The sequence below is a fragment of the Papio anubis genome, chromosome 13, assembly GCF_008728515.1.
Source record: "Papio anubis isolate 15944 chromosome 13, Panubis1.0, whole genome shotgun sequence".
Lineage (NCBI taxonomy): Eukaryota > Metazoa > Chordata > Mammalia > Primates > Cercopithecidae > Papio > Papio anubis.
This window is the reverse complement of record NC_044988.1, coordinates 49315542-49327857: the sequence shown is the minus strand read 5'-3', so window position 1 is coordinate 49327857 and position 12316 is coordinate 49315542. Positions and strand designations below refer to the sequence as shown.

The 12316-nt window shown below is 41.2% G+C and overlaps 2 protein-coding genes across 3 annotated transcripts in view; one reads left to right on the top strand and one right to left on the bottom strand.

Annotated features, from left to right (window-relative positions):
• The window catches only part of FOCAD (focadhesin), a 315881-nt gene extending 305677 nt beyond the window's left edge, over positions 1-10204 (bottom strand). For both annotated transcript variants that reach the window (XM_017949827.3, XM_021927475.2), the window contains exon 1: positions 9895-10204. The gene's annotated coding sequence lies outside the window, so the exon portion shown is untranslated. The remainder of the gene's footprint in view (positions 1-9894) is intronic.
• LOC101007251 (28S ribosomal protein S36, mitochondrial) lies at positions 3088-3656 on the top strand. Its single transcript, XM_009184340.4, has one exon. It carries the CDS (start codon positions 3108-3110, stop codon positions 3417-3419), a length of 312 nt encoding a protein of 103 aa, XP_009182604.2. The 5' UTR covers positions 3088-3107; the 3' UTR covers positions 3420-3656.
• Positions 10205-12316: the final 2112 nt, after the last annotated feature.

The following is a 12316-nucleotide window of genomic DNA, read 5'->3' as shown; positions in this document are numbered from 1 at the left end:
TGGCTTGACCTGGCAACCTGCTCACACCAACAGCAGGGAAAGTGAAGCTGTAGAAGTTCTAAGTCCAAGACTCAAAAGGCCACATAGTTTCCTCTTGATATCTTGCTTCCACTAGACCACCATGTAAAGAAACATAAACATGAGATAGTTTACTGAACCATGTAGAGCAGAGACAAGCCATCTCAGTGAGGCCTCCAAACCTACCAGTCCCCATCACTACATGAGTGAGCATGGGCAAGACCAGCAAAAGAGCTGCCCCCCATCTACTCCAAGCCCAACCTAAGCTGCCAACCACAGAATCACAAACTAATAAATAACTGTTGGTTTAAGCCACAAAATTTTGGGGGTTGGTAACAACAGATAACTAATACAGAGGCTACTGCAAGATCCGGGACATAAACAATGGGGGCTTAGACTAGGGTGACAGCAGTGGGTAGTGACAAGTACATGGATTCTAAATACATCGTGAAGGCATAGCCAACACGCTTTCCAAAGTAACAGTATATATACAGATTATGAGAGAAAGAAGAGCCAAGGATGATACTCAGGTTTTTAGCCTATGTCATGAAAAGGATGGAGTTTCTATTAACTGAAAGAGGGAAGATTATAGGTAAAAAAGGAAATTCAGTTTAGTTTGAAATATATATTAGTCATCCAAACAGAAAATGCTGAGTAGGCACTGGATATACAGAGTCAGGAGTTCAAGGGAAGGCCAGACTGAAAATATAAATTTGAAAGCTAGTAGGGTATTACTAGTATTTAAAGCTAATATTTAGGCCAGGCGCCGTGGCTCACACCTGTAATCCCAGTATTTTGGGAGGCCAAGGCGGGTGGATCATTTTTCAAGACCAGCCTGGCCAACCTCTCTACTAAAAATACAAAAATTAGCCTGGTGTGGTGGGGCGCACCTGTGGTCCCAGCTACTCAAGAGGCTGAAGCAGAAGAATCACTTGAACCCGGGAGGCGAAGGTTGCAGTGAGCCAAGATCGTGCTACTGCACTCCAGTCTGGCTGACAGAGGGAGACTCCATCTCAAAAAATAAATTGGCCAGGCGCAGTGGCTCATGCCCATAACCCCAGCACTTTGGGAGGCCGAGGCGGGTGGATCACGAGGTCAAGAGATCGAGACCATCCTGGCTTAACACAGTGAAACCCCATCTCTACTAAAAATACAAAAAATTAGCCAGGCATGGTGGCGGGCGCCTGTAGTCCCAGCTGCTCAGGAGGCTGAGGCAGGAGAATGGCATGAACCCGGGAGGCGGAGCTTGCAGAGATCGCGCCACCGCACTCGAGCTCAGGGGACAGAGTGAAACTCCATCTAAAAAAATTAAATAAATAAAATGAATAAATAAATAATAAAGCTAATATTTAAAGGCTGAATGATATGATCCAGAAGTATAAGGTCTAATGACTGAGCCCTGAAGCACTTCAGTGTTAACAGCACTCTTATCAGGGAGATAAGGAAAAACCAGTAAAGGAGTCTAAAAAGGGACAATAGGTAGGAGGAAAACCAGGAATTGTGGCATTTTTGCTAATAAAGGAAAAAAGTGTTTTAAGAAGCAGAGAGTGGGCTGGCACAGTGGCTCACTCCTGTAATCCCAGCACTTTGGGAGGCCGAGGCAGGTGGATCACTTGAGGTCAGGAGTCCGAGACCAGTCTGGCCAACAAGGTGAAACTCCATCTCTACTAAAAATACAAAACTTAGCCGGGTGTGGTGGCACATGCCTGTAATCCCAGCTACTCAGGAGGCTAAGGCAGGTGAATCACTTGAACCCAGGAGATGAAGGTTGCAGTGAGCCAAGGTCAGTGCACTCTAGCCACTGCCACTGCACTCCAGCCTGGGCAACAGAGTGAGACTCTGTCTCAAAAATAAAAATAAAGAAGCAGAGAGTGACTAGCTGTCTCAAAACAAACAAACAAACAAACAAACAAAAAAAAAAAAAAAAAAACGCTGACAGATCAACTGAGAGGTAGAAACTTGGAAGAGACCTTTAGATTTGGGAAAAAGAAAGGGCGAGGCATAGTGCCTCCACCTGTAATCCCAGCACTCTGGGCTGAGGCTGGAGGACTGCTTGAGGCCAGAAGTTCAAAACCAGCCTGAGCAACATGGTAAGACCCCACCTCTACAAAAAGTAGAAAAATTAGCCAGGTATGGTGGCGCATATCCACAGTTCTAGCTACTCAGGAGGCAAGGCAGAAGTACCACTTGAGCCCAGGAGTTGAAGGATGTGGTTAGCTATGATCATACCACTGCACTTCAGCATGGGCCACAAAGCAAGACTCTGTCTCTAGATGAAAAATAAAGTCACTTTTAGAAAAGTGACTTCTCAGAAAAGTTACTTTTAGAAGAGTAATTTTTTGATAGAGGTGAGGGAGAAAACCGGATTAAAGTGAGTTTAAGAAAGAATAGAAGGAAAGTAAGTGGACATGAGTATAGTTATACCATAAGGGGTAACAAATAAATTGTGCAGTGGCTTAAGCAGGAATGGGGTCAAAAGCTATTATTTTAACATGGAAAAATACCAGCATATTTGCATTACTGAAGGGAATAATCCAGTAATGAGGGAAAATGCTATGTTCAGAGACAGAGATGCTGGAGACAAATCCTTGGAAAGGTAAAAGGAATGAGACCTAGTGCATGAGTGAGGAGCTGTCCTTAGAAACAGACTGTAGATGAGAAAATAACAGATGGCAATCTTAGGTAAATGCAGGTATGCCCACCTCCCACATTCATGGTAATTTTAATTCACATTAAGGCGTTTTCTACACCTCTGGGCCCAGAATTGACCTAAAAATACTCAACATAACCTTCTAATCCTACCAATAGATAAGAATTGGCACACATGATGAAATGTATTTACAAAAGTATTTTGGGAGTTCAGAGGTCAGGAAAAGGTACATAAAAGCAAATAGGCCACACTGTCCATCCTTTCTCCAACAGATAACACAAATATTCACTGGAGACATATATGTTATTTTTAAATTTAGAAACAGTACTATGCCAACTGTCCTACTCTAACAGAAACTATAATGACTTGATGGATAAATGTTAACAACAGAAAGCTTCATCAAAATTTAAATTCCGGGAAACTGCCCCTTCTCGGGGTCATGATGGGCAGCAAGATGGCGTCTGCCAGTAAGGTCGTTCAGGTAGTGAAACCACACACTCCATTAATAAGGTTTCCTGACAGAAGAGACGATCGTAAACCCAATGTATCGGAAGCTTTGAGATCAGCAGGGCTACCGTCTCACTCTTCTGTAATTTCACAACATTCTAAGGGAAGTAAATCACCAGATTTGCTGATGTATCAGGATCCACCAGATACTGCAGAAATAATAAAAACATTACCTCAGAAATACAGAAGGAAACTTGTGTCTCAAGAAGAAATTGAATTTATCCAACGTGGAGGTCCTGAATAACCATGGTGGCTGCTGTTTGTCATCAGACAATAGAATTATCTTTACAATAAAACACTTCCAAAATGACAGATGAGAAACTGTATATTAAACACCTTTAATAAATACTATGAAAAAATGAAATATAGAAAATTTAGATGGACACTTGTATTCCCTAATTTATGTATCTTGGTCAGCTTCTCCACAAGCTTACCTAATTATTTATACACTTTATACTTATTAAAGTATACATTTTTAAATAGCCTATTAATTTAATCTTGATTATCAAACATTACCAGTGATGAACTATTAAAAGCACATAATGTATAGTAAACTATCATAGGATTCTTATAATTTTACTTTTCTTTCTGTTTAGACATGGAAAAATTTATCAGTCAGAATTGCTGTTTTAGGTATATGATTTTCCTGAAATTGGGTGAGGATCAGTGAAATAATGACTCTATTACTTGTTCTTAATTCTCCGTTCTCTAATGTTTTTTCATTCACAAGTTTACTGGAGTATAACTGGCTTAATAAGTATATCCTACTTTGAATGATAAAAATATAGTCAAGCTAAAATAGGTGACTATACTATTAAGATGGAGGCGATCATACAAAAGGTTCCAAAGAAAGTCAAAGAGCATAAAACGGAAAATAATTAAGAGACCAAAATGAATATAGCATAGGAATAAAGATTTCACTAGAAATTGCAATTTATTATGTTTCGGAGATTGTAAGGAAGTCTTGTTCTTTGGTTTATTTTACTGTTTTATGATCTTGTATGCAAATCCTGATAACCATTAACTTTCTCAAACTTAATGTCTCAAAGCCTCATAAAATCAACATAAATATGTACTTACTAAGCAGTTTATGAAACTTTAATGGGGCCCCTCCTGTGCCAAGGGTATGTATATTATGAAGCAAAGCCTCACAAAGCTAAATAAATTCTCTTCCATACCTTTTAAAAAAAAAAAAAGTTAAAGTCCAAACTACTGAAAGCTATCCATATGCTTCAGAAAAGTGCTGTCACCCTTACACCCAAATCTAAGTTCTTTCTAACCTGTCTTCTCCTCTAAATAATCTTTGTTCGCTCTCTCACTCCTTCCCAAGCTTTTATACTGATACCATAGTCAATAAGCTTTCTTATATCCTCAGCCTCTTCACTAGATGCTCCCTGTACCTCCTAGGCCTAACACAAACTAAACTCCCCTTCTTTGGTGGCCCCCATCAGTAAAGGCTAATCATCCCTCCAAGCCCAAGGCCCAGAAGAATGTTTCCAGACCACTCGCCCCATCCCACCCCCACCCTCTGTGCCTTTGAGGGTGTAACATCTAAGTATCTTCATCTCTCACATATACTGATCCATATGCAATCTAAACCTCAGAAATTAGGATCACATTCTACCCTTTCTCCCTGGGTACCACAGTCATCTATAGTCATCTGGGTGAGCAATTCATCCAACGCACCACCAGTCTCATTGTTCCTGAACACCTCCATTTCTACCATCTATATCCACAGCCAAACCCTACATGCCATCTATACCCTAAAAATCTTAAATTCCAATATTCTACTCCGACCAGAATATTTCCATCATTTTCATTATCTCCCTTTTAGCTACAAACACTTGTATATTTACTTCATCCAGACTTTTAATCATTTTAATCAATTATGTTATCTCAATCTTTCAGCTCCTCCTGGCTCTATCATCATCCCTATCCAGTCTAAACTTCACATTCCATCACTCTGACCGTTCTTTCAACAATATTTTCAACTCATTTGCATTCTCACCATATGCACATAACAAAATCCAAATACTGTATCAATCCAACTACTTATCATCTCTGGTTCTAGTGAATTTTGCTGCCAAAAGTCACAGAATCATATGAACTGGATTATTACAAATTAATGATCCTGGCCTATCTGGGAAACCTTCCAAAAACTGTAGTTGGCTCTTTCTCCTATTCCCAATGGCATCTGACCAGTCTCTTCTTGTTGAATTCTCTCCCTCCTTATCTTCTAGACGTCCAGTGTCATTAGGCTGTTCCTTCTGTCTTTTTCACTGAGTCATCTTACAGAGCAGTGTTTCCCAGGGTTTCCCTTCTGTTTTATTATTTCTTATTCTATAAACTCTCTCTTAAGCATCATCCATTCTCACAGTTTTAACCACCTATAAGTTGATAGCATCCTAATCTCTATCTCCAGCCTAAAATCCTCTCTTCATCTCCAGACCAAAGCTGCCAAATGCCCACTGAACAGCACCAATTGTGTGACCCAAACCCATGTCCAAGGCTACTGATCTTATTCTCCCCATATATCTGATATTCCTAACGTGATTCCTATCTTGGGAAGTCATAAACCTAGGAGGTATCCTTGACTCCATCACTTCTTCATCCCCTACATCCATCTGGCCACTAACTCAATCACCTTAATATAGCTGGAATTCATCCTGTTCTCTCAAGCACCACTGAATTTTCGGAGTTCTGTCATATCTAATGGAAACGTTTGCCTTACTCCACTACAATTCATTCCTCACATTGCCTCACGAAATTGATCTTAACTTTCTTCCACTTAAAATCTATTACTCATGGATCACCACAGCCTCCAGAATAAAGCTAAAAATGGCTAACATGGTGTGGAAGAGAGCTTTCATTACTTACTCCTTGTTTACTTTTTAAAGTTCATCTCTCTATTCTCTCTCTTAACACATTAGGGGTCTATGTTCTGTCTCTAACCTATCTGTTTGTCCTCACTGCTTTCTTGTGCCTGGAATGTCTTATTCTCTAATATCACCAACTAATTCCTACTCACTTTCAAACTTTAACTGAGATGAAAATTCCTCCATAAAGCCTTCTCTGAATCTCCTCAAACCTCACACACAGTTTTCTTCTATCCCCCACTATACTATGTAAACAACTAATCATAATGTTTATCCCATTGTATTTTGGCATTATTTATGGAGTCCATGCAATACTGTAAGTTCCTTAAAGAAAATTTAAGGACCTAGTATGGAAGTAGTTGCTGTCTTTACTGAACAAAGGAATAAATAAAAAATAGAGAATACAATACCTTTAATAACTAAGAATCTTTAAAAAATCACATTTACTTAAATGTTTCAACAATTAAAAACATTTAATAAAAAGTATCCTCCATTACTCTCCATGTGTATGTCCTAATAGCATATACTAAAACCAGGTTTGGTTACATAAACCAACATGCGCAATGATTGGAAAGCAAAGTAGAACTTAAGACTATATTATGAAAGCAGGTAGGCCAAATAGAAAGGCTTGTCAAGAGAGAAGGGAAAGATAAACCCTGGCAACCAAAAAAACTTCATAATAAAACTACAGTTACAACACTCATAATTACTGTATGACATTTGTTCAACATACTTATCAACCAAATTAGCAAGAACTCATCTGATCAAAAGGAGAATAGAAGATACCTTCGAAGGTATAAATCTCCAGTTTAGGAGCTTCAGTGGAAAGCTTCATTGGTCCCCAGGCAAGTGAAAAGATAAGTCTTTAAATAAATAATGGTAATAAACTGACCATCTATGCAAGTTGAATTCTCAACTTCCTTTGGCCTAAAGAAATGTTTTCCCATCATGAACAGTGGAAAGCTATACAGTATTTAAAGTCAAGGGTTTTGAAACATCTTCAAAATATATAAAACTAAAGTAACTCAGACTAATTAAATGAAAACCAATATAAACTTTTAAAATCATAAATGCAATTTTATTACTTCCAATATGACCTGAGTAGGGAAAAAAACAACAACAACAATGAGGCCAGAAGTACTTAGAGGGTTATAAAAACTATATGTCAATCCATTGTTTGAAAACAGATGGGCTCTTCCACATCACTTAAAATTTTGTTGTTTCAAATCATTTACATGGAGGAAATTCACAAATATCCCTTGTCCCTTGTCCGATTAGCTTAGTAAATCTTGTTTTATCATGTGGAAATAGTAACAAAACCTCCATCAATCTATTACTAATTGTGAATCACAGACTTATACTCATGTAAGTATAGCATACTTTATTATACATCTCTAGATCTATAGATTTCTCATCTCCTAAAGAAATACATACTACCCACTTGATCAAAATTTAAATTATCACCCTAATTTTCCTTTTGTACTTAAACCAAGTTCATTGTTATACATCAAGAAAAACTGATTAAGATCAAGTTTTGCTATAGACTAATAATCCTGACACTATTATTTCCTTAGACTTCCTCCAAATATAGTTATTATTTCTCATGGTGTTTTTTTTTTTGTTTTTTTGTTTTTTTTTTTTTTTGCTAGAATGTTAATGTCCTCAGCTCTTGAATTTTCCCCCTTAACTTTCTAATCTTGATCAGGTCCATTTCTAGAACTGAAAGATGTAGCACTGACATGAAGGGATCGCTTGAGGTCAGGATTTTGAGACCAGCCTGACCAACATGATGAAACCCCGTCTCTAATAAAAATACAAAAATTAGCTGGGCGTGGTGGCATTCGCCTGTAATCCCAGCTACTTAGGAGGCTGAGGCAGGAGAATCACTTGAACCCGGGAGGCGGAGGTTGCAGTGAGCCGAGATCGCAGCATTGCACTCCAGCCTGGGTGACAGAGTGAGACCCTGTCTTCAAACAAAAACAAACAAACAAACAAAAAATGTAGCAAACGCAAATATTTAAAAAGTTATATTTTCCTAAATTTTCCAAACTCTTGATAGTGATATACACAATTTAATTCAACTAATCATTTGTGGACAATATCCCAAAAGTATCATGAACCTAAGAATATTATGCCTCAGACTGTTTCATAAATCATTTTAGACAGGGGTGGGGGGGTGGGGGGGAAGGCCAAACGATTTACTGGTAAGCACCATCAATCAGTCAACAAATGAAAAACTCTGGTTACACCTCCATGAAAATTTTGATTTCAAACTATTTATTGACCTGGTTATCAGGCGTTAACTGGAGGCAACAATCAATTAAAATCCAGTAAATTTGGGGTTAATGAAACAAATGTTAAAATAGATAGAATATTGATAAATATTAGCCACGCAATGGTAACTTCCTAACACTGATTAAGTAAGCATTAATCAAGGCAGAGGTTTTAGCTTCCACTAATCTATAAAAGCAAGGCAAAATGCTTTGAAAATTGCATTTTTATGCAATTGTTTCAATATCATACCTTTGTATGTAACATTAAAAAGCTCATGATTACTACATTTCAAAATTTAGATGAGTCACAGTGCTTTCTACGCAGGAATTGGATGTGAATCAAAATTGTAAACATGCACTTGCTTGGTAGTCAAAAAGTGAATGTGGACAGATACAATGTTCGTTGACACAGTAAAACATAATCATAAAATACATCCTGTGTTTTTAAAATAGTTGCTTCCTAACTGCTAACACATTTCAGGAAACATACCATCTACCCCTGCTCTCTTTGAAAATCTCAAAATTATACTAATCCCATTCCCCTTCTTACAGATAGGCCACTGAAACCTAGAGCCATTACTTATACAGTTATCAGGATTACACCCTCAGAGCCACCATAGTTTAAGGGATACTAGAACCTGAAAATAACAAACAAAAAAAAAATTGCAACTCAAATCTAGACAATAAAACTAGCATATAAACTGTAAGAAAACGCAGGAAATGCCGATTTTAGTATCTGGTATGAGGCTGACCATCAAGGAATCCATCAAAAAAGTTTGGAAAGTATGAATGAATGACTGCATGAAATTGGCAGGATTTCATTGATTTCAAAAGCTCCAAATTCAGGAACCACACTGAGAGATCAGGACGCCACAGCTGAAACTAAAACTCATGAAGGGTAAGTGCAACACAACTGCACGTCTCCACACGTTAGCTGCTGCGAAAATTTCAAAACATATATCTAATACACGCTTTCTTCAGGTAATTGCCACAAGTGCGGACGGAGCCAGAGAACTAGGAGGCTGAAAACAGGCCCTGCTCACCCATAAGCCTTTGCATTATAAGTGGACATGATCCGAGTGAGTCACCGGGAATGAGAAGGAGAGTCACCCAGGCCAGGCAGGACGCGGCCAGAACCTCCTGCTCTGTCCCCAACTAGGGAACCGGTCGAAGGAGAGTGGGACGACTGCAACCTGCTGCAGCAGGTATGCAAGAAGCGCGCCGACCGGCTTCCGAGTCGGGATCCCACTGAGTCCCACCGCAGCCACCACAGCCAGCCCTGCCCAGGTATCTCGTAGCTCCGTAACCTCATAAGGCCTAGTCCTCCAGAAGCTGAGAGCCCCGTCAGGACCGGACGAGAGCAAAAAGCAGGTCCTGCCCCGCTCCCGGCTGCCCCTCGCCGCGACGCGGCCTTGCCGCCACATGCTCCACTGCCCCGTCTCCCAGCTCAGCCCCAGCCCCGCAGGGCCTCAGCTGCCCTCCATGCAAGCCGACCGGGCCGCAGGCGGCGCGACCCAGCGGTTCCCGAGCAGGGGGCAGCGGTGGCAGCCCGCCGCCCCGCACGGCTTACCTCCCTTCTGCCACAAGCTCAGCCCAGCGCCGCCTGCCTGACGTGGCCCGCCCCGCCGCCTCGAACACCCGGGGGCGGGGACTGCAGAAGAGAGCCAATGGGCTGCACATCGCGAGGCCCTGTTCCGCCTCCTTCGCCTGTGGCCCGCCCTCCCCGACTCGCGCGCACGCGCGTCCGAGGCCCGGGCCGCGCACTGCGGTTGGAAGGCGGCGTGGGCGGCGGACCCGAGCTCAGCAGCTGAGCTGGTGCGGGGAGGGCTGCGCGCGGGGGCTGGCTGAGGAGCAGCACCGCAGTGAGGAGTTAGCCCAAGGAAAAGCATATTAAAGGAAACTGCCTAGAGATGCCACTGCAGCGTGCCCGGGTAGTCCTGTTGGCAGCCTGCCCCTATGCAGCTTTTGGCGATGCAAAACGGCTTCTTGGTATTTGGAGATTTTGTTTCCCGGGGGAAATAAATAATACTGATAACATTAAGGATTCAGAAAATTTAAAGCAGACAGCCGACTTGCCGCGAAGACACTTCGTTCTTCGCCTAGTACCTACGGCTTGGTGTCTTCACTTGGCCAACACAGAACACTGCAGCTCTCCACGCCACTGTGGTATATCCACTTGTTAGATAGTCCTGAGGGCGTTCTAGCCCAAGTGTTTCTGTTGATGTAATCTAGGGGGAACTGGCGCGAGTAATTATTGCTTGTTATTGCTGTTACGATTTTGCCCAATATTTACTGAATGATAAACATGTATTTTCTCCTGGGGCGGGGTGGGAGCTCCCACGTGGGAAGGCTGTGACAGACAGACAGCAGCCACGATGAAACACGCTGAAAAGAGCCAGCAGAAAAAATGAGGAGAGACTGGTATAACGGAGTGGAATTCCGGTTGTGGATGACAGAATGGAAATTTTACGCAAGATGAAAGAGTTAAGGCAAATTACTCTAAAAATATCTGACTTAGTTGTTTCTAAACCCTGGGGCACCCTTAGGGGGGGAAAAAAGTGCCTGGGTCTCCTCACTTGGTTGAAAAAGCTCTGCTGCGGGACCTTGACATTGATATTTTTCTAAGTTTCCAAAGTTATTTTAATGTGTAGACAAGAAGTTCTGTCTCTCATTTGTAGGAAGTGTTTGGTTCCCCATCACCTCAGATAAGTAATTGTGTATCACAGACCGTTATCAATGTTCCCAATAACAGACTATGCATTCACTCTCTAAGAATTTATCTAAATTAATTTTGGGGCCAGGTGGGCTGGCTCACGCCTGTAATCCCAGCACTTTGGGAGGCCAAGGCGGGCTGAGTTCGAGACCAGCCTGAGCCATATGGTGAAACCCCATCTCTACTAAAAAAAAACATACAAAAATTAGCCCGGCGTGGGGTTGCGCGCCAGCAGTCACAGCTGCTCTACTCAGGAGGCTGAGGCAGGAGAATCGCTTGAACCCGGGAGGCGGAGGTTGCAGTGAGCCGAGGTGGCGCCACTGCACTCCAGCCTCTGATGGAGTGAGACTCCGTCTCAATCAATCATTCAATCACTCAATCAATATTGAACCTACTTCAAGGTATTCAACCTCTGTTTTCCTTTGCGTGAAAGGAGTTTTATAAGGCTTATAATTCCCTTTTTATGAACATTGATGATATTCTCTTTCAGTCTTCCAAATGCACCAGTATTTCTTTTAGGACTATTTTAATATTTTTTCTTCTATTCCTATATTTCTTGAGGCTCATTAGTCAAAATGATAATTAAACACATAACTATGTAAACAGCGCTGTTCTAAGTATATAAATTTATTTAATCCACAGAACAACTTTATGAGGCAGTTACAGTTATTACCCACATTTTATAAATAAGGAACTTGAGGTACAGCAGGTGAAGCACCTTGACCAAGGTCATGCACCTAGCTAATGGCCAGGCCAAAACTTGAATCCAAGCACCCTGGTTCTCAATGAATAAACGTACTGCCTTTGTTGTAGAAAGCCTGGTTTTAGGAACACACAGGGAAATGCCCATTTAAAGAATGATGTTGAGTCTACTTTTGACACTGACTTAGCATGTTCAAGCTGCTATAACAAGATATCTTAGACTGGGTAATTTATAAACAATAAAAATTTATTGTTCACAGTTCTGCAAGCCGGGAAGTCCAAGCAAGGTGCCAGCAGATTTGGTGTCTGGTGAGGTTCCATTCCTCATGGATGGTGCCTTCTGTGTATCATCACAGGGTGGAAGAGGCAAATAGATTACCTGAAGCCTCTTTTATAAGGGCACTACATGAGTCGTCATAACCTAATCACCTCCCAAAGGCCCCACCTCTTAATCCTGTCGCATTGGAGATTAGGCTTCAACATATTAATTTTGGGGGACACAAACATTTAGACCATAGCAGACATCTATCCTAGATTCAGATTTTGGGCAGGATTGAGGGACTTGACTATTAAACTT